The sequence below is a fragment of the Triturus cristatus genome, chromosome 1_2, assembly GCF_964204655.1.
Source record: "Triturus cristatus chromosome 1_2, aTriCri1.1, whole genome shotgun sequence".
NCBI lineage: Eukaryota > Metazoa > Chordata > Amphibia > Caudata > Salamandridae > Triturus > Triturus cristatus.
This window is the reverse complement of record NC_140580.1, coordinates 33372528-33395602: the sequence shown is the minus strand read 5'-3', so window position 1 is coordinate 33395602 and position 23075 is coordinate 33372528. Positions and strand designations below refer to the sequence as shown.

The following is a 23075-nucleotide window of genomic DNA, read 5'->3' as shown; positions in this document are numbered from 1 at the left end:
GGAATGTGAAAAAATCCTGTGATTTTAGCCAAAGTTTGATGGCTGGCATTCTAGACGAGAAAGAGTGAAGATAACCATGTAAGCCACAATAGAATGGTTTTATCGAAAGAAGTGTGGGACAGATAATAATAGGATATTTATGATCTATTGAATTTCTCTCCATATTTGCCATCCAAATGTAAGCCAATGTGCAAGAAAGAACGCATTTTGAATAACGCCCTCAAAGTGACAGGATATTATAGATTAACCACAAATTCAGACACGGGCAAATAACCACCAATTATGAACCCAGTTTCCTGGGCACATTACAGAAATGCATAGCTTTCCTTCACACCCATTTCATTCATTAGATTTTACTTAAATATTGATGCATAGTTGGTACACAAGTCCCTTGGTTGATGGTATCACATGTTTTTGCACAATCAGGAAACACTATATATCCTTCTGACCAGAAAATCTCGACAGACATCACAGTACATTACTTATGTAAATTGGTAATTGGGGCAAAAAGTAACAAAGATGAAAACAGTCAAATTTTTCTATTTATTACCCATTTACTTTACTTAGTTTTTAACTTGAACAATTTGTTTCTTTGAGTAAATCATGAGTGATTTACATTAATGACCCACTGCTGAATTCAGACTTTTGTCTTCAGAAATCTACAGCGTTCCAGGTTCACACGAGGGTTTCACACCTTTTTGCCTAACAAACTGCAAGTAGGTCAAAACAGCAAAAACAGAATAGGAAATACAAACCACCATTTGGAAAACTGCTAAATCTGTGTTGCAAAACTGAGTTTTGTATAAGCTTTGCCTGTCCTAGAAAGCTGGGAATTTGGGGAATCTTAGTACAGCAAGCTTTTTGTTAATGCAATTTTTAGGGGAAAAAAAACAAAAAAAAAAAAAAAAAAAAAAAAAAACTCGCACAATATTCTTTCCCCATTTACACAAAAAATGTTGCTCATTTTGTCTATTTTCTCGGTTCCTTCCACGGGAATCCATGTACCTTAAAAATCCACCACACATGGGAAAAAGGACACAGATTAGTGGCAAAAAAGGTATGCAGGCTTAGTAATGAACTGCCCCAAATATATAAACGGTTCATCACTAGTAGAGAAGTTCTCAGTACTTAATGAGGTAAAGGCTACTTTTTAAGAGCGGGTATACCCACAGGGGTTTCAAGGTGATTAAGCCAAAGGAACACTCACTGTATTGGCTGTGATAATTATGGACCTTAAGAATTACTGGTGCTTTGTCATAATGCGATATGTAAATGTGTATCTTTTGTGCACTTCCTGACGCCTCGCAGTACATAAAGAATGATATAGGAGAGCATAGTAAGGTTCCTGAAGTTTTCCTTTATTTATTTGTTTACAGTATTGCTGTCCAAAATGAGTCTGACCTCTTTCTTTAAGCATGCCTTGCGTACCAGACAGCTTTTAGCTATCTGTAGACTAAAGAATAGAGTGGACCATACTAAAAGCTTGGAGACCATACCAAAGGATTAGAGACAACCCATTGCTTACCACTGGTAGGCTTTATGGTCCCTCATTTGTTTGTTTCTTATTCGAGGGCTAACCTTCCTCTTCTTGTGTTTGCCCCCCTTGGAACATAGTCTTTTTGACTTTTGACTTGTATCCTTTCGCTGCTCACATTTAGGGAAATGCATGTGTTTCCTTATGCTCTCTCGAGTTTGGGTTACCCCTAGCTTAAAAACCCAGACCCCTGTTGTTTCCATTCACCTGAACCTCCGTTGGTCTTCAAAATAGAGAATTTAAAGGAAATGTACTTTATTTAGAGGGCCTGGCATCTGCCATAGCCGCTGTATTGCTCCACATTCTAAAAAGTGCTTTCAGGCACCTCTGTTCTCTCACGCCCCCACCTACTGCATTCCCTCAGACCTCACCCAATCCTCTGTTGCTCCCGCAACCCTTATGGAGATATATATATATATATATATATATATATATACACACACACACACACACATATATACATATACATACACATACATATATATATTTATTATATATCAAAAAAATTCTAGATGGATACATGAGATTTTTCTTGCCGGTCCCAGCAGCTACCATTTGCTGCTGGGCTAATAGTCAAACAGTGCTCTTACACTAATACAGTTCCATTTTTTTTAAATTTACCAATCTAAGTAGTGACCACCACTTTAGATCGGTAAATAGAAGGGGAATAAAAAGATCATGCCCACATCTTACCATAGGTGTGCGCATGCGTGGTGATGCATGCATACATTAATCACTAAGCAGACACATGACTACAGAATGGCACCTCTGTCGGCAGCATCATCATCGCACTTTTTCTTTTTGTTAATGCTGCACAGCATCACTGAAAAGCATTTCGCCTTGTTGCCGATGCTGTACAGCGTCAGCAAAAAGCACTGACAAAGCCAATGGGTCAACAAGAGGCACTGGCAAAGCCAATAGGTCAACAAAGCTAGCTATATTAGCTTTAGCAATCCTTGGTCGCACTAGATAATAACATGAATAAAGAGCTTTGAAATTAGGAAACTTTCTTTACCGTAATATTTTCTAGCAAAGCATGTACCTTTCGAACCATCACTTTTGTAGGTGGAAAACTACAGTACTGTGTTAAGCATCCATTTCTCTTTCATAAAGCCCTGTCACACTGGAATATGGTCATACTTTGTTACTTATAACAAATAGGGTCCGAAGGGACACTTCAAAGACCCAAAGGGTGGAGAGATCCTTTCAAAGCGAAAGGAAAGGGGATACGTACTCCCCCTGAAACAATCTTAACTCAAAAATAGTACCCTCCCTTCCAAGGAGCAGTGATTAATGAGAAAGGGAAAAGAAAACCTATACTCCACCGCACTTGGAGGTGGGAAGAGGAGAACACCTTTTTATATATAGTCCTCACCCACTCTAGTAGTGGCATGCTTCATCATTGGGTTCACCCTAACTCCTAAATGTCAGGACGGGCTCAACCATGTTCCAGGGAGCACTTTAGAGAAGTGTTAATTGTTTTGTATGGGTTTTGTTTTACATTTAATAAAAATCCCTAACTCACCCCAAGGTATCCCTTTATTTGTGAGGTGAGCAGGGAAGATTAAAAACCATGGGAAGAGGCAACCAGGAAGTTATGGTCCTATGACCATAAGGTAAAAGCGCCAACATGTTTTTGCCCTACTCTATTGGTCTATATAGGTCCTGGGCATTCTTCAGGGTGTTACTAGAGAAGAGATCCCCCAGTAATGTCACCTTGTTATTTATACAGGTGGGAACAGGTGGTGCTAAAGAATTACTTCAGCATGCAAATAAAAGGAATGTACTCGCTGTGTTGAGATATTTGTCTGTGAACAGAAAGTGCAAACATAACAATAGCATGATTAGGTTTTCATTTTGCTCAAAATTCCTTAAACGTATCAAAATGACAGACAAAGGTCATCTATATTTTGTCGCATATTGTGCCAGCTGACAAATTCTCAGCAGGCTAGGTAATTTGATTTTATTAAAATACTTTTTATTGCATCCGAGTTCCAGACTTATCTCAAGCGAAGGCTTCAGAAGCTGCCATAAAAATAAGCGAGAGGTAACAAGGTTTTATGTAAAACAGTAGAGGAAGATGGTGAGACTGTGACCATTAGAGGCTGAATTAGCCGTGACATGCATAATTAGAAACACATGTGGAAGACATCAAACATACTTTGGATGCCAGCAATTGTTGACTTACCCCAGCTATGAACAATAAATATTTATAAGGGGGGTGGGGGTAGGTCCTATAGTCAAACTTAGGGTTGAAAGTAAAGGTGAATAAAAGCGAGGGAGTGTAAAGTAAAGAACGCCATCGCGGGTAACCTATACTAAAATGACAGTGTTTGTATCCGTATCTAGTTCTGTTTTGCCTGGAAAATGGTCGTACTTACTGCTTCAAGGATCCCAACCTGCAGTAAACCTGTCTGTCCCGACCGCTCCCCTACGCTGGTAATGTGCGGTGTGCATGGAGCTCGTTATAACAACCCGGTGCTGGCCTTTTGGATCTCAATTACCAGGCATGTGACCCGCGTAGCGTGATCAAGCCTTAGGTAGTAATTCACCCACCGTTCTTCTAAAGCAAGGGCAGGGTTCAGGTGATCGGAGCTAAAGGATGTTTAAGCCAGCAGAGATTTAATAAATGTTATCATGCTACGCTTAATAATGAAGGTACTGACAGTGTGCCCAGCACTTCTCGGCTTGGCACATGTCATGACACTGTTCGAAATCCGAACGTCAATGTCCCTCAAGACGTGTTCCTACTCAGTTGTAGCAGAGCCTTATGGGATGAGTAGTCCTGCGTCGTATATTAGACCAGAGAGACTCTCCTGACATGCTTTGTTCCAGCTCTTCATAACATGTAGGCTAATTTAAGCCAATTTTAAGGTTCTCAATTAAACAGATTGGAGAGAAAAAAATTCATTTATAGATACATATATATATATATATATATATATATATATATATATATATATATATATATATATATTGAAGGTGTCTGGCGCACCTTGTAGGGCCCCGACCCGAGAGGCTGTGGCGCCCCTCACGTCAGAATTTCATTTGGAGTTTGTGTTAAAGGAGCGCCCGCCGGCTGTTGAATTGGACACTAAACAGAGTATTAATGGCAGGGCCATCGTTGAGAGGCCCGCTTCTATTCTGGGAAATGGATTACAATTCAGCCAGGGTTTGCAGTTGGATTTCTGTGTATATCTGCTTCCTGAAATGTAAATACATCGCTGGCTGGAGATCGGACGTTGATAGAATATCGATGGCAGGGCCACTGTGAGGAGGCTCGCCTCTATTTTTGAAAATGGACTTTTAATCAGCCAGTGTTTGAAGTATGTAATCCATCTGCACGCAGTGCCTCCATGAACGTTATCTCTGAGGCAAGTATGAATTTATTAAGAACTGAGTTGGAGCGGTTCTGACACTGCTAATGTGACTTCTGCCAGGATATGGAACTTGTCCGGGAACATGCAATTTTGTCACAAAGTAGAAAATAATGCTATATTCAATTGGGAACTAATTATGACTGACTATGTACGGACAGCAGGAATAGAGCATTATGGTAGTTGTGGTCCAGATGACCACCAAACAAAGATATCTAAGGCATTTAATGATGGCAGATTGAAAATACTACATGTATATGAGATCATTTACCAATCAAATTGTAAATAATACCTTACATCATGGCCAGAGTTAATTTATCTAAAATCTGAGAAATGCTTTTTACTGCTGTGAATCGTAATATGGGAGAAACCAGTCTGTTCTCAGTGTTGATGGCTTTGAATGTTTAAAAGAACCAATGAGCCTGCCCAACGATTGTAAGCATTTGACAAAGACTCGTTAGAGTTGAAACGCGTTATGCATTCTGTCTGCTGAGATTAAAAACTATACGAAGCACTGATGGTGTGGCCTGCATTGCGTTACTAAAAAGTGCGCGTTTTCGTTTGGAATATATATATATATATATATATATATATATATATATATATATATATAACGTGTTGGAAAGACATTTTTGGGGAAATAGTTTTTAGATGCCAAGGTCCCTGGGTTCTTGCTAAGGTATTTGTTGCAACGGGCATACTGCATCACATTAGATTAGAAAAGGGTGGATTCTATACATTATGTAGCCTTTCAGCCTAATGTTTGGCCCGACATCACACTTGAGGACCCACCGAGATAAAAACATTGGTAGATCCCGGAGTGTATTCCGTATATCAGAACTATAGATTAAGTTGGTGCCATGGGATGTCATCATTCAATCGCATTGTGTTAGTCCGTAGCTTATACACTCATCAATGTTCCTTTTCCAGGAGTCTTTTGGTAGTGTTGTGGCCCGGAGTCAGTTTCTCAATGATAGACCAACGTAGGTATTTACCGGAGTGGTTACTCAATGATGTGCGCTGTAAGTCTAGTAGATAGTTTTTTTTTACAATGTACTGTGCTCCTGTTCTCGCTTATTCCTATTCGGATTTTCCTAGTCATCATGCCGATATAGCATAAGCCGCAGGGACATGTGATTGTGTAAACATCATCACTGATGTGTGCATATGGGCTGGTGGGAGGAGCAGGTGGTCCGGAAACAGTATTATCAAACAGTGAAAATCCTAGGGTCTATAGAGTTACCGGAAGTGCCAGTAAACTAAAAAAGTAAGACAGCGAAAAGAAACAAAAACAACAACACCTCCAAGTTATGATCTAAACTTGTGCGATGATGATTAACCTAATTGATAAGAGTTGGCAAACACAGTGTGTCTAAGGGCAAATCCCTTTAAGGACGTAATCCCTCACTCACCAATGGTGACATGCTTCATCATAGGGATTCTCCTCCCAAAGGAAAATCCTAGTTCCTTTGGGGGCTACAACACCCTCACTGAGAGGGAGGAGCTCAGGGATGTTTTGTTTGTAATTTCAGAGGATCGACTAAATCCACATATGAAGAGTTATGATGTGTGAGTGAGGATGCAGCGCAAACAATCAAAAAAGAATTAGTGAGTTTTTTTTATAATCAAGTGATGGTTAAAACTGGCTAGGAGGCATCGGAGCAATACTTTAATCAAGAGATGCCCACTGTCAGGATTTAAAAAGCAGTGAGTGCACTTGCGGTATGGATTTAAACCGCTTTGGTGTAGGCTTAGATGGTCAACATGTTTCAGCCCTAGAAGACCCAAACTGGATCAGGCTTTCGTCAGGACCTTACAAACAAGCTACTGCAAAATGGAGTGAAAAAGAAGAAACTGAAAAGGATATGGGGCCAGAGCAGTGTCATAGGCCTCTCATAGCAACTGCTGATACCCGCCAATGCTGGGTACAGGACCTCACCTCTACCTGGCAACCGCTCAGGAAGGCAGCACCGCTCTATCCGTCGGTACTACTCGCCCCAGAGTGCCTGCTGCCGGAGGTCCGGAATCAGTACCAGGAGGAATGGCAAAACAACATGTTGCACTGGAGTCGGTTCATCGACGATTTGTCGTAAGGAAAGGCTCAGTGACCTCAATAATGAGTTTATTATAAAGCTTCAGGTGAATAATTTGAACTTCAAATTCACGAGTGCAATCAGTGATACATCGGTAAACTTTCTTGCGCTGACTATTTATGTAAAAGATGCAAAATTACATACAAGGCTGTTTAGAAAACCCACAGCGGGAAACACGTTGCTGCACGCAGAAAGCTTCCACCCTGATAACCTCATTAGAAGTATCCCCTATGGGGAATGCCTGAGGACCCTACGGAACTGTAGTGAACCAGAGGTCTTAGTCAATGAGTTAAACATTTTAAAAACACGCTTTAAAGCTAGAGGTTATGCTGAAAATTGTGTGCAAACATCTATACAAAAGGTAAAGAAAAAAACAAGGGAAGAAGTTTTGTTAAGACAAGCAATGTAAAACAGAAAGTTGGTGAAAGCAACAGTAATGCTTGTAGATTGATCGCTACTTACAATAGACAGCATGGCACAGTGAGAAACATACTTTCTAAACATTGGCACTTGATACAAAATTATGGTGGGGGTGGTGGATGCCGACACGTTCGGATGTCAAATGGTGTCATGATCCACACCCACAAGTGCCGGGCACACGGTCAGGACCCTTATTATTCAGCGCAGCACGATAAAATGTATTGTTTCCACTGCGCTTAAACATCCTTTAGCTTTGATCACCCGAACCCTACCCTTACTTTATAGGAACGGTGGGTGACTTAAGTAAGCGTAATAACGCTACGCGACTCACATTGCTGGAAATCTAGCGCCAGAAGGCCAGCGTTGGGTTGTTATAACAAGCCCTGTGCATACAGCACATTACCAGCCTAGGGGAGCGGTCAGGACAGACAAGTTTGCTGCTGGTTGGGGCCATTGAATCAGTAAGCACGACCATTTTTCAGGCAAAAACAGAGCTGGATACCAATACGAATGCGGTCATTTCAGTATAGATTACCCGCGATGGCATTCTTTACCTTACGCTCTCTCTCTTTCCTTCACCTTTACTTTCAACACATTTTGACTACAGAGCCTACCCCCACCGCCCTTTGATAAGTATTTCTTGTTCATAGCTGAGGTAAATCAACAATGGAGTGCAAAGTATTTGTGATGTCTTCTAATTATGCAGGTCACAGCTAATTCAGCCTCTAATGGTCACAGTCTCGCTAGGTTTCTGTACTTTTTTTACATAAAACCTCATGTTACCCCTCACTTATTTTTTATGGCATCTTTTGAAGCCTTTGGTTGAGTTAAGTCCGGAACTCGGACGCAAAAAAAGTATTTTAATAAAATGAATGGCCTAGCCTGCTGAAAATTTGTCAGCTGGTGCAATATGCCACAATATATAGATGACCTTTGTCTGTCATTTTAATACAATTAAGGAATTTTGAGCAAAATGAAAGCATAATCATGCTATTGTTCTGTTTGAACTTTCTGTTCACAGGCAAATCCCTCAACACAAAAAATACCCTCCTTTTGTTTGTATGCTGTTTAGCACCACCCATTCCCACCTGTATAAATTACAAGGTGACATTACTGGGGGATCTTTTCTCTAGTAACGCCCTGAGGAATGCCCACGATCTATATAGGCCAATGGAGTAGGTAGAACCATGTTCCCGCTTTTACCTTAGGGTCAAAGGACCACAACATCCTGGTTGCCCCTTCCCATACTTTTTAATCTTTCCTGCTCACCACACAAATAAATAAAATTAAGCCTTCTCTAAATTGCTCCCTGGAACATGGTTGAGCTCACCCTGACATTTAGGAGTTAGGGTGAACCCAATGATGAAACATCCCACTACTTCAGTAGGTGAGGGTTGTATATAAAGAGATTTTTTCTCCTCTTCCCATTTCAAAGTGGTAGAGTATAGATATTCTTTTCCCTTTCTCCTTAATCACTGCTACTTGCAAGGGACCATACTTTGTTACTATCAAGCACTGTTGAAGGGTGGTTTCCTTTCTTTTCTGCCTCTATGTGAAAGTAATCCTTTTGCTGCTGGTGACAGAACCAGTTTCTCAAAGAAACGTCTTGCCATGAGAAATATTTCATGTATATTCCATATCGGCATTCTTGAGAGGGGAGGTCATCATGTTCTTAGTAACAAGAACGGATTAATCAAAAACAATCACAAATTTATCCAGAACATTTTGAAAACATGGGAATTGTCAGAGGGAAAACCTCTAATAAATTAGAAAAGCTTTTGAAAATTAAACTTTATAGTGAAATAACTGAAATTTGGCAAACTTTCTTTCTTTTGCCGCCCACCTGTTTAATATTCCTGTTTGACGAAGTATGGAGCTTGATGAGGAAGGACCCTTATTTTGAACCAGCAAAACAATACTTGTAACTAAAACAATTAGGTCTAGTGTGTCCAGCTCAGAAACTAGATATATTTGTCTCAGGCTAAAGTTTAGAAGCTTTAACTAAGGCTGGTGTGACACAAATCCATGTTTTTTCCTTCCAAACGTACTAATAACAAACCAAGAGTCTTAAGGTCAAAGTTGCAAAATCTCAAACAATATAGATGTTGGCACTGATGCGGTCTTGCTTGCCACTTCATTGACAGTCTTTGTATCAGAAACTAATTATGTTATAAAAGAGGCATATTCTTGTTGATGTTGTAAATCAAGACCGTCCACTAGGAGACTAATGCTTCAAGGTTGTGCTCCGATTAGGATTGAAAATGTGTAGGAGGATTGGGAGTCTTCTGGGTATTTTGATGTTTATAGCATGTTACTATGAGTTGTCTTCCATGAGGAAGGCATCCTCAACGACGAGGGGTGCCCTTGTAGACCTCGACAGTGATTTATGCCTCGAAATCCTCATTCCATGTCAAGTAAAATCTCATAGTGAAAGATGCATATTGAGCAAGTTGCCAACAATGCTTACGACGACTAGGAAGAAGGACAGTGATAATGATGCTTCAGCTCTAAGTTTCAGCTTTGCAAACATACACCGCCCCCCCAGAACCTGAAGACTTTGGTTTCCCGGAAGTTGCTCGACAGGTCATGGGTATAATGCCACCAGATCGCTAGTTTACATCGTTTATGGTCGGAACTAGGACTGTAACTGATCCTCTTCAAACCTATGACCCTTATTCTTGATTAATTAACACATTCTTGGCAAATGCTTTCACTTTGGTTCATCTCAAGCCAGTCCAAGAATTTCACCTACAGCAGCACAATATGAATGCCCACGGTCATCCCTCTTATTCATGGCCCCAGTCCCGAAAAACAGAAAACAGACTCGGAATCCTATTCAATAATTCCCAGCTGAAGTATTCAGGTGACCGGCCTGCTTTGAACACTCAAATGTTTCAAGGTAAATGGTTTGGAACCCCAGTGCACACAGACAAGAACATCAAGGCGGTGCCAAGAGGCACAGGGCTGGGACAGGTGATAGCTCGCCTCGCGGGTGACTGCCAGATCAATCTCAAGATCCAACTACAAGCTTTTTAAATGCAGCAACTTTAATGTACGTAATTGGAGCTGGAATATCTGTGGATGCTGGTACTAGACTTGCCCTCAAATGAATCCTTGTTAAAGGATTTAAAGTGAACATATTCCAATTACAGGGCCTCCAAAGATACCGGTGTAGCTACTTTAAGTCACTACTTCCCTGAGTCGGTAGTGGGTAATTTGCACACCTTATGCCTTCTCTGGATGTGGTAGCTATTTTTCAGGTGCCCTCTCTGGAATCAAACTTGGATTCCCACTCACCCGTGGTCACCATGGTAGGCACAGAAGGTATCATAGAAAGTTGATAGAGCAGACATTCGGATGTATTATCGCCGTCACAGGGACATGCGATCGGCAGAAACGTTAGAGTCACCAAATTGGTCAGCTGAGTCCAGATTGCTCTTGGTCCGATACATGCATGCATCTCAGGAGGTCAGCACTTATCGACTTGTATTAGCTCTAGAAGTACTACAGAGATCCAAGTAACAGATGGAGCCATCGAGGGAACCATAACTGATGTAATGAGTCATTCACAGTTTCACTGTACCGGCTGAGTATACTTACACATGCATGACTTAATCTGTGAGACAAGCATATGCTACTGGTAGGATCAAGCACAGAGCGGGTCTCATCAAGAACCTTGGGAGAGATGTGCCACCTCCCACACTGCTTGCCCTACTGCGGGGTTGTCACCTTAAGTGAAATGGTAGAACACTTGTTGTGCAAGGAGAACTTGGGCACTTTCCCTGAAAGCCAAGCATGTTTCGCATGAGAATTGTCTCTCTGGTGCTTAGTGTTCTTGAATAGATTCTGTGTAATATGGAACACTTAGCAGAGTGATGTGTGACTGTCAGGAATACAAACCATATAGAGAGTAAGATCAGAAATCATACCTTTTTGACCATCATAGTGGGGTATTTTCAAAGTGGCTTTGATGGTGAGGGCTGCACATTACATCAAAGTACTGAAAATCTTAGCCCAAGGGGTGATGGGTCTTGAAAGGTATACTCTACGTGCAATGGAAGTAAGGAGTAAAATAAAAGTGGTCACCAAGTATAACTGTGTTAAACTGGTGAGGTGAAACGTACAAAGAATTGCAGTTTTTGGCACACATAAAATGAGTCGGAAAGATAGATTCCCAGACATCTCAAGCACATTCATGAACATCTTCCGAAACTTTTGTGTTTTTTTAAAACGTAAGCTCCACCTCACAGTACAGCTACTGTTCATGGGCCACTGACAGAGTAACTTCATCTTTTCTTGTCTGCGCTAACATATACTGCAGTGCAATGTGACACTTGGAACCAGCCTGAGTTAAAGTGACACTGCCAAATTCCCAATCCACAAAAGTAATTTATTTTTAAAAAGATGATGTAAAATGCGACTATTTAGACCAGTGACTTGTTGAAGTGCGATTTTCCTTTATGTTGTGCAGGATATTAAATGTTTATGTAGTACTGCCCCAAAAGCTATACCTATGGCAGTGTTAAAAAGAGAATAAGAAAACCATTAATCATTAAAAAAAGGTCAAACTCATTAGAAAAACAGATTGTACCACATATGCTTAATTGTGGAACAATGGCATATAGTAATATTATCTAAATATTGTTAACAATGCCTTGGAAAATGAGTAAATATATGTGATTTGAAGACTTGTACCACTGCCAGAAGGAGCATAAAGCAACATTACTTGATATCTGAGAGGTTTTGCAGAAAGTCCATTACTCACTTTTAAACTATCAAGCATATCACGTTTCCCTGTCCATCTATCATTATTTTAAAACGTTTACTAGAGCCACCATTAGTAAAACCAGGATCCAGAACCCGCACAGACAGGTTCAAATTCTGTCTGATGGTGGAATAGAACTAAGTACGAGGAGGCAATCGGAACATACCAAAACGTGGTTTATTCACATTTTTCCATATAAAATTACCCTTCTTAATTAAAAGAAACAAAATGTAAGCACTTAATAAGAGACATACAAAAAAAGCACATCTTATCTTTAGGCAATATGGTTTTGTTCTTATGCTGAAAACCGAGTGGGAAATCAACAAGCCCAGTACATTATATTTTCCATGGTCAGATGCCTTACCTTTTCCCTCATAAACCAGCAATCCACTGGGTCCACGAACTTCCACCATATCCCCGATTGCCAAGTTGTCAAGGTACTGAGACATTTTACCTCCTTCTTGAAAAGTGGGGTGTTTGCCTTTAAAGTAGATCTTTGAGGGAGAGTAAAAGTTTTATCAGAAAATTATCACCATCTGTACATTGCAGTTTAAGTTTTCAATTTACATTGTCCAGGAGAAGACAAGGTTCCTTACTGCATACATAAACAAATGAAGCTCTGCAAGGACGGAGTGGTAAAATGAACTCTTGGGTGCAATTTGTGAGAACCTGGTCAAACCCATTCCCAAAAAACACTTTTTAGAGCTTCTGCTGAACTCGCAGTGCTGGGTGGGAACGAGTTAGTACGTTACTGCTATCCTTTTTCCCTAGTGTGTTGGTGTGGTCCTTTTAAAAGCTTCCACTTTCCCACACACCTAGGTTTCCAGAAGGTCCACCAGTACCTCTCGCAAACACTACCCACAAATAAACAGCCAACCGTTCTTTTACTCAAGGAAGCACCAGACCTACAGCAATGGAATCTTGGTGTAAATAAGCCCCCCAATGAATACAGGGGGGAGAGCTGAAAGGTGGTTTGAGGATGGTGAAGACACTGACTTGGTGTGCTCTGAGAAGACGGCAAGACCTGTTCACCCTCAATGTGCCCACCATTGGGTAACAACCAGGAACAGAAAGCAACAGGGTGGTGTGTATATGGAGCTGGAAAGCAAGCCTTCAACCAGGCCATGAATACCAGTGCCCCTGCTACATTTTGTCGCCGGTCAGTAAGGCAACCAATAAAAGTGATCTAGATGCAAAGTTGTTGTCCAAATGGAACAATATTTATCTATGGTCCATCTACTGGAGATTGTCCACACTACAGAGCACATCAAGGTGAGTGTAACTGTGTAGATGCATTTCCAAAAGGGGTAACAGCGTCTTGATGTCCACAGTATACTCCTTCAAGCAAGAAAGCATCAACAGGTGCTGCTCAGCTTGTGCTTTCAAATATTCCCCAGGAGCAGATGTCCCATTATGAATGTGAGGGGTAGACCAATCTCCAGTAAACAGGGATGTCCTTTGAAGGGATCCATTTCATCGAGGGATGAGTTCTAATGAGCTCTCGGGGACCCACAGGTTGCATAGAGTGAAGCTGAGGCATCAGAGCAAGATACATTTCTACCCAGAGCTCCTCCAGTCACAGCCTTCTGCAGTTGTGAATGCACAGATTTGGGGAGCAATCAATCAATAGGCATGGGAGTGGGAAGGTGTGCATGTCACCATGTGTGGGGACTTAAACAAAATGCATTCCATTTAGGCACTATTTGAAAGTCCTCACTCAGGCCCCTCCACCAAAACACCCTTTCTCTTGTTGGGTCACAGGAAAATCAGGTGCCCATGGACAGGAGCAGGAATAGGGATCATGACGGATTCTAGCTGCTCCGCTTAGCTGGGCTCCAGAGAAGAGAGAAGATTATTCCTCTGAAGGTCAAATGGTCACCACGTTAGATTGATTTAACGCAGACCTGCACTATCTGGAAAAGGAATACTCTAACCTTCAGCAACGTAGTCAAAAGCTTGTTTTTGAAGAGAGGGTGATTTAATGATAAAAGGACATTTTAATAATGATTATAAAGTGGTGGAACAGGTGTATCTCCCGAGACTCCTCTATTGAGAAAATGATTAAATTGTATCCAGCTAAAAAAACAAAAGACTATGGACTAAACCATTCATAGTTTTGTTAGATACTGAGTCTCGTAGCATGTAAAAATCTGTAAAAGCAGCTTTGTGTGCATGTGTTCCCATGGGGTTAGTGGAAAAGGAACTCCAGACGAAGGCAGTTGTAGACATTATGTGCCGTAGACTATTCTCCACGCCACCTCCATAAGGTGACTCAATACAGCAGAGCGCCAGGACAAACGCCCATCTCTCCAAGTCCATACAAGCATAGAGCCTTGATAGGAAGAGGAGGGAGGTGGGACTCCCGCATTTACAAATGGTTTACCTTGCTGTTTATGTGGCAGCACTGTTGACAAAGCAAGACTGCAATTCACAATGTACAACAGCACAAGACCTTGGGCTTGAATGTTTTAAATAAAGTAACTTATGACGTCCCTGAAGAAATCGGTTGTTTGGTGGACATTATTGGTACTAGTGTTAGTGAAAAGGTTTGCACAAGTGTTGGATGGCAGATGTATTCACACAACCAAGTTTCAAGTTTATTGAAAAAGGCATTTTGGGCCAAAGCCTTTCATGCCTCGAAATACACAACCATCATAACTCAAACAATAAAACACCAGTTACATTTTTCCAAGCCCTTGAAAAAGAAACATGAGTTTGCTGCTGCAAATTTGTGCGAAGCCTAGAAAAAAAAATAAAAGAAAGCAAGGCTTTGACGGCCTCTTTTTCAGTAGTCCAACATAGAGGCAGCAATGTCATGCTCGTGAGGGAAATGGACATCTCTCCAGAACAGAAAGTGAGGGATGAGCTCGGAATGGCTGGGTTAAGAGTGTGCTCCACAGTGCTTCATATAGTTTGTGGTCTGCAGGATTCCGCTGGTATCCTGCATTATTGACACAGATTATACAAAAAGGCAAAAACGTGATGTCCGGGGGTAGGTAGAGGTGCAGAATTGTTTGCAACTGGTGGCGAGTAGCAGTGGCCCAGATAGTTTTCAGCCAAGAGCTCTCCATCCGACCCCCCTTGGAAGGGTTACAGTCATAGAGGAAATCAAAATGTCATTAAGACTTAATGCACCAATACTGCTCAAATAGACCAAATTTGTTAGATATCCTGGCTCTGTAGGCTTCTGAAGTTCTAACACTCACCAACCAGGAGTTCTTAAGTAGTAAGTGCTGTCCCTCTAAAAATTAGGACAGAAGGAAGCAGACGACTGACCAGGCTGAACCTCCCCATATGAAAGCCAGTCCCCATCACAAAAGGCTGAGAGGGAAGATTGGATAGCACGAACAATGAGACTATAGAGACAGCCAACCCAAGGTCCTGGAGCAGATCCAAACGGAGATAGGTGGAGTAACTCTGGCAGCTTCTCTCCAGGGGTGCTGTCTGAGCTGGACATCCTGCCTCAGGACAGGCAATTCATGGAAAGACACAGACAGATGTGTTTACCAGAGTTTTCCTAGGGTGAAGACCCGGGTTGTTTACCCAAAGTCAGGACAAGGCAGGGAAGTAGTTGATAACCCAATAGCGTCCCTAGAGTCACTGAGTGATATAGAATAGGTAGCATCTTGGTGGGTAGCTAACAACTAGGTTCTAGATCAGACCCACCCATGTTCAGGCAACAGATGATGGGAGCAGGAGCAAATTTAATAGCTTTCGGGGCTCTTCAAGAGCTCTTCCTAGCATTTGAGATGACTCTGATGACCTAATCACTTCTGTCCACATAAAGCCGAATTTACATGAAACAGATTTCCAAATTATTGGCTACATACAAGGTTATTTGGAACACAGTTACTGAAACACCCAGCAAGATTAGTGGTCCAATAAAAAAAAAAAAAAAGGGAGGGGGCTGCATGGGGCCCTCCCTCCTGAGGCTCGTAGAGCCCTGTGGACCACCACCTCTCTGGGGCTTTCTTTTTAATTATGGAGGGTGGCCAAATGGACTCCCCTCCTGGGCTTATTAGAAGCCCCGGGGACCACCACCTCCCCGGACCTAAACGTAAAAGGAATAGGGGGTGCTGCGCTTACTCCGTGGGCCCCAGGGACCACCACCTTCCCATGCAAACAGGAGGGGGGCCACGTGGCACCTCTCCTGGAGCTGGGAGAGAGAAATTTCCCTTACCTTATATATGCTCACCTTACAATGTAAAGACATGCATGGTAAAGGCATATGCGAGGTAAAGGCTTGCGTTGGTAAATCCATGCATTGTTAAGTCATACAACCTTTATTTAGGAAAGCCTCTAACAATCCAGTCCTCCGATTTTGTCCTGCAAATCTTTTTTCTTTTAGGTTTGGCCTAACTGTTAACACTCTTTTTGTAACAGACTTTCTGTCCAACTTACATTGAGGTTTGCAAGAACATGGAAGCAGGCTGTCGATGACCAAGGTCGCACTGACGTCTGGGATCAGAACTGTCAGTGTGTGTTATAAGGAAGGTATGGGCACTTTAATGACAATATACCAGGGAGCCACTTTAATGCTCAAGAGCACTAACATCTCCCCTTCGCTGAGTCTCATGCTAGTCTATGATAAAAGACAATAACTCATTTCCTTTTTTATCTTGGGAGACCGGACGGGGCAGATCTTCATCTGTTGTAAGCGGCAGATTAGATCTACCCTAGTCTTAGCTTGACCATCACCTCAAGGTCCCAGCCACTGGCTGCCCCTGCCTCACAGACCTCTGCCCAATTGGCTAAACCCCTCCCACCCACTCCCACTGTGTTCCAGACCTGCAACATCTAGTTTATCTTCATCCCCAGTCACAGACATAAACCAAGTCTACCCCCAGACCATACCTCCTAATCTCAGACCAACACCTGCCAGTCCACCGCCCAGAGACACAAACCAGCATAACCTCCTTCCGAGCACATGCAAACACAAATAATATTCCTATGACTGCAGTAAGTTAATTCTAATTAAAAAAGCATTTAGTGATGTGAATGAAACCAACAGATACCTTTACAACAAGATCCACAAAACCTTTGTCATCGTCGCTGGACACTGGAGTGTACGGTCGCACAACCAGATTGCCATCAATCCTTGCGGAAAGATAGATATGTTTCCCTGAAGAAAAGCACAAACATTTGAGAGTTGCATTTTTATTCAGTATCAATAAACTTGTGCAAATTTATAATACATACATTTTGGCTTCTGACGGAGGTGTTAGTAACGAAAGCAATGCTTATCTATAATTATTTTTTTTTTTGTAAAAGAACAAGTCTATACACAGATTACCTTCTACCTACTTTTCCAAAGTTCTATTGTTAAACACAAAATAGCTTTTGCAAAAAAATATAACCAAACGGTACGCTTGGATTGCAGTGGTTGTGCAGCGCACAGACTAAAACAAGTTGCCAGTTACATAACAAAACAATAGCAAATCTGATATCAAAAATTCCCTTTCCGCCCAAACCTATTTTTCATAGCAAAATAGTGTTTGTAAATTTATCTGACCAACTAAACCACTTAATGGGGCAATGATATGTACCAAAATAGCAAGCTGTGAAACAAATTGCATGTCAATTTGAAGTTCAACTTTAACGTACAAATAAAATAATAAGCATTCAGAAAACCGTGCTCCCTTAGTAGGAAGCACACATGCATTATTATTTCCATCGTAACTACGCAAGACCTTGCACCCCAGCTGCAACAAAATTCCAGCTACAAAAGATTAGAAGAAAAGCCCAATCCACAAAATGGCGTTCACCCTTCCTCAGTATGAAACTACCCTCTCCGAGGCTTAAAAAACTCTACCTCTGCAGCAACATAATTTAAACTTCACCTAACAAGCATTGGTAAAATCAATAGTTTTTGCCTTTGGAACCTATTAGCTTTGTCAATGCTTTATGGAAATACTGTACAGCATGGTAGAAAAACAAGGAAAAAAAGGGAGCGAAGTGGAGTCCATGTCATATTGTAGGCAATTGCATTCGTGATGAGGCGTGTCGGCCCATGTCACTTTGTACGCACACACCTACAAAATGATGCAGGTGCCATTTTTTTTTTTATTTACCGACCTGAGATGGGGCGGTAAATAGGAGTAGCCCGCAAGCAATTTTTTTTGAAGGAGGAGGGAATGGCATAAATTTGCTGCCTAGTCCTCTGTCCCCTCCCAAAAAAATAAACGAATTATAGATAAATAAAATATTTTTTAAAAAGATGGGGCGTGGGAGTGGGCAGAAGGAGGAGAAATGACGCTCACAAAGGAAAGCAACACAGGGCAGGGGAAAAGCACAGAGCGAGCAAGCAACACAGTGCGAAGAAGCAGGAAGTTTGTTGGGGGGAGAGAAACACACAGAGGATAGAACTGGAAAACACATGCACTCGCATATTCGTCTTAAGTAAAAAGAAGAACAGTAGTTCCCTAAAAGTAAGCAGCGGTAGGATACAAGTCAGTCAAGTAAAAAGAAGTTATACTTTATGAGAGGAACAAACACAAGATAGACAAGGAAAACCATTGAAGAAGCAAGCAAATGAGAGTGACAATAAAGTCAACCAATGGTAAACCCACTGTAAATTCTTGGCAAGCCTACAACAGGTCTTTTCCAGCCAGACATAATGCATTGTATGGTATTAGAGACCTAAAAAGGAGTCTAGCGTTGCCTCCCTGACACATCCTCACTTTTGTCACACGTTACCCTACCTAATTTATTAAAGTAACAAGTTTATCTGATAACTATTTTGAGTGGCAACGAGGAGCATTTAGCCCTCCTTACCCTGCCAATTCTCAGAGATACAGTGGCTAAAATATCCTCCAAAGATTTTCAAATTACAGACAGCCTTTAAAAACGAAAAGCAGTTTAGAATCGCCTCACCTATAGGAAGTCCAAGGACACTGTTACGCGATGGAAGAGCAAAACGGAATCTTCTGGTGTTGTGATTTATAATCTGAAAAAACAGATTCAGAACATTTAAATTATAGATATAATCAAATTCACAACATGCACCGTTAATAACGCGAAGGGGCTTCCTCCAAGCAATGTCCATGTATTTAGCATATTTGCCAGGCATGTCATTTTGGGCACGTTACAGTGATTAGTCAATAATAGTTAAAGTGGTACATTTTACAACTTGTCCATCTGTCATTGCATTTTTCGAAGTATAGTTATATTATATTTTTACAGTTTTTTACATACGAGTCGAGATGGCCAGTTAAGGAGAGGGTCTCCATACATAGCAGATAGAGTGTATGTAACCCTGCAGTAGATGGGTGTGCAAACTCATGTCAGGCCCATATCAGGTAGTATGTAGCCCAGCAGTTGGGGAGGATGTAAAACCTGAAGTATTGGAGAGACTAAGGGCCACAAGTACGAAATTCCAATTTTGCGTTTCCTAAATTGCCAATCTTAAGAAAACGCTATTTAGGAAATGCAAAATGGAATGTACAAAAAAGCTATTTCCTAATAGCGATTCCTATACGAAATACAAACCCATTTGTTCCTGTGGGCCTAAAGCACAAGAGGTATGAAAGGTTTTGCTTTTCCCAATTTGCTATTTCCCAATAGGAAATTGTGAATTTCGGAAACAAAAGCATTCCTACCTATGGGCCCAACGCCCCCCTAAACCAAATGGGAAAAAAGAATGATGCTCGTGTAGAGCGCTTAATTGTCCTCGGGGCAAGTGCGTGCTCTATGGCACAGGAAAAATGCATTTTTGAAGCAGTTTCAAAATTGCACATAGTTACCATCGACTTTGAGTCAATGGTAATAGCATTTCCTAAATGCCCATTTTGCATTTAGGAAATGCTTTGTACATGTATTCAGGAAATAGCAAATGGGTAATCCCCATTTGCAATTTCCTATTTAGGGAATCACAAAATGCGATTTTTAGTGGGTAGTAGTAGTCGAATTTTGCGTCTGCTTTTAGGCCTTTGTACATGCCAAATGGATATTTAGCATTTCTTAACGGCCTGAAATAGAGATTCGGTCCTTTAAGAAATGTTAAGTTTCATACATCTGGCCCTAAATTTTTAATTATTAGCTTACCAAAATATCATCCAAGCCAGACAATGACTGACAAATGTACAATTCCAGGCACAATATTACAGTTGTATAGTAGGAAAACCCACATAAGTATAAACTGAATATAAAGCAAAACTTGGTGTGTTCAACATGAATCGAGCTCATATTGGTACCTCTTAGTCAAGACATGAGCAAGACCTCTAAATACAAGTGAAACCAAAACATTAAATGCACAGGATGGCACATAAATTATTGAAATCTCAAACAGCATATTTGGGCATTTTCGATTAAAGATGGAGTGTTAAACTTGAATCACAACTTTGACAAACTGATGACATTTTGACAGGCAGGTATAGAGTGTTGCTGGTGTACTAATCAAATTCACTGACCAAATTTCACAAAAAATAGGAATTGCCCAGTTTCTATTTCTACCACGCAGCAGTGCAGATATTATCACTACAGTAGGTGAATGCATAAAGCCTTACAGTGAGTACCTAAACATTCCTACAGTAAAAATGTAACCCAGTGCAAAAGCTCAGTATGTAGCCCTCCTAGGAAGTAAACCACTGCAGCAGGATTGTGTGAAGGTGATCTATAGAGCGCATACGGCTGTATGGAGTGCAGTGCAGATATAGCCTGCATTATAGCCATGGTGTGGTGTGCTTGGTCTCCCGATCAGGACCTGGGAGTGCATAGTGTAACCAATGGAGACCCAGAGAAGCTCCATGCCTGATCAGGTTTCACTGAAGCAAGAGGAGTTTCTTAATCTGAAGTCTGGAGTGGGCGCTTGCTTTTGGCTGGTGGGTATTTAAAGAACTGCATTGCCTCTTTCCTGCAGGTGTCTAAACTAGTCTTTGCGGCCATGCTGTCCTAAAATAGTAATACCGTAAGGCAAGGTGTACAATCGATCATGTACGTTTGGACAAGACAGTAAAAAGAAGGGAGAGATCTGTGCTCTCACGGGATCCTTATCCGAGATGTGAAATATCAATTAGTATCCACAACTTACAATCACCAACTCCAGAAAATTACTTCTCTGTATCCTAGAAGAATTCAGAAAGCATAAAGCCTTAAACACAGATCTAACCATCCTAAGTGCTTAGAAAAAAAAATGAATAAAACTAAAAGTAATTTTTACAAATACATCAGAGTTAAACCAGATTTGAATACTAAGCAACCTAACCTCAAAACACCATCTCAAAAAGAAAATTATTCTTTTCTCACCTCTCAGTTCATCATGAGAGAAACAATTTAATACCCTAGTAGTGAAGAGTAAAACAATGATGTCCAGACAAGTTAATCTAATGTTCTTGACTGACTGACTGAATTATTTTTAGAGCGCTCTTATGCCGAGGCGTCTTGGCGCTGTGAGACGGAGAGATAGAGGTGGCAGAGTTTAGGGCAGCACAAAGAGCCAGGTCTTCAGCTCTTTCCTAAATTTGGCAATGCTCTTTTCGGAGCGTAGTGAGGATGGTAGACTGTTCCAGAGCTTTGGGACTTGATAGGAAAAGGATCTGCCGACCCAACGGACTCTCTTGATCCTAGGGATGTGAAGTAGATTTTGGGAGCTGGATCCAAGTAAACGCTCCGGAACATATGGAGAGAGAAGGTTGGAGAGCTGTTTAGAGGTCTGTCCATATAGGGATTTGTGGGCTAGGCACACGGCCTTGAATTGGATTCTTTTCCTAACTGGAAGCCAGTGTAGTTCACTTATTGCTTTTGAGGTGGGGTGTAGTTTAGGAAGATTAAGCAGAACTCTGGCCGCCGCGTTTTGAATGGACTGGAGTCGGTTAAGTTGTTTTTCGCCGGCACCTATGTATAGGGCATTACAGTAGTCTACCTTATCAGAGCACCCACGACTGTTTTCCTCAGGGCGAAGGGGATGTAAGGCAAGATTTTTCTAAGGACCTTCAGTGTGAAGAAACAGGACGAAGTTACCTGGTTGATTTGGGCTGTGCAAGAGAGGTCCTTGTCCATTATGAAACCAAGGTTTCTGACCTTGTTTGCCGGGGTGGGACATACGCCTGCTTCTGGGGGCCACCAGAGATCGCTCCAGACGGAAGGTTTTTGGCCAAACTCAATAACCTCCGTTTTTTCGGTGTTGAGTTTGAGGAAGTGAGAGTTCATCCATGCCTTAACGTCTGACAGACAGTTTCTGAAACTGGTGGCAGTGGCTTCTACAGTCTGAGCCATTGAGATCACCAGTTGTGTGTCGTCAGCGTACAAAACTAAATGTAGGCCGTGGGATTTAATCAATGCGGCTAGGGGTGTGACATACAGATTAAAAAGGGTTGGTGAGAGAGCCGACCCCTGGGGAACTCCGCAGGGTAGGAGGAATTCCTCGGATAGAAGCCCGTCCCAGTGGATTTGGTGAATGCGTGCCTGCAAAAAGGTCTGGAGCAGTTTTAGGGCGGTATGGGAGATGCCCAGCGCCGTTAATCGATTTAAAAGGACGTCGTGGTTCACGGTGTCAAACGCCGCTGTCAAGTCTAGTAAGATCAGAGCGGCTCTGCCTCCTTTATCCATGGATTGACGAATGTCATCAGATGCAATGATCAGAGCAGTTTCTGTTGAGTGACAGGCCCTGAAGCCGTGCTGCGTGGGGTCTAATAGGTGGTTGTCCTCAAGGTGTTTTGTTAGCTCCTGATTCATTGCGTTTTCTAGAATTTTGGCAGGTAGGGGTAGGCATGATATAGGGTGGTAATGCTTGGCTTCCTTGGGGTCGAGGGACTCCTTTTTGAGTATAGGCCTGATGCACGCCTTCCTCCAGCTGCTGGGGAATTGTCCGGAGTTTATTGCAGTATTAAGAAGGGGGGTTAGGGCTTGACTAATGGTCTCAGGGACCATATGTAGGACATAAGGGGGGC

The 23075-nt window shown here is 41.7% G+C and overlaps 2 protein-coding genes and 1 pseudogene across 4 annotated transcripts in view; 1 reads left to right on the top strand and 2 right to left on the bottom strand.

Annotated features, from left to right (window-relative positions):
* LOC146866687 (uncharacterized) overlaps positions 1 to 23075 on the top strand; it is a 406500-nt gene that overhangs the window by 58957 nt on the left and 324468 nt on the right. The gene's annotated exons all lie outside the window — the stretch shown is intronic.
* CYB5R1 (cytochrome b5 reductase 1) overlaps positions 1 to 23075 on the bottom strand; it is a 151576-nt gene that overhangs the window by 75197 nt on the left and 53304 nt on the right. Inside the window, exons 3-5 of the mRNA XM_085600251.1 lie at positions 19063 to 19135; positions 17205 to 17311; positions 12554 to 12683 (exon numbers count right to left, since the gene is read on the bottom strand). Of these exons, the coding sequence (XP_085456377.1) occupies positions 12554 to 12683; positions 17205 to 17311; positions 19063 to 19135 (310 nt within the window). The remainder of the gene's footprint in view (positions 1 to 12553; positions 12684 to 17204; positions 17312 to 19062; positions 19136 to 23075) is intronic.
* On the bottom strand, positions 9916 to 11081 carry LOC146866690 (18S ribosomal RNA; annotated as a pseudogene).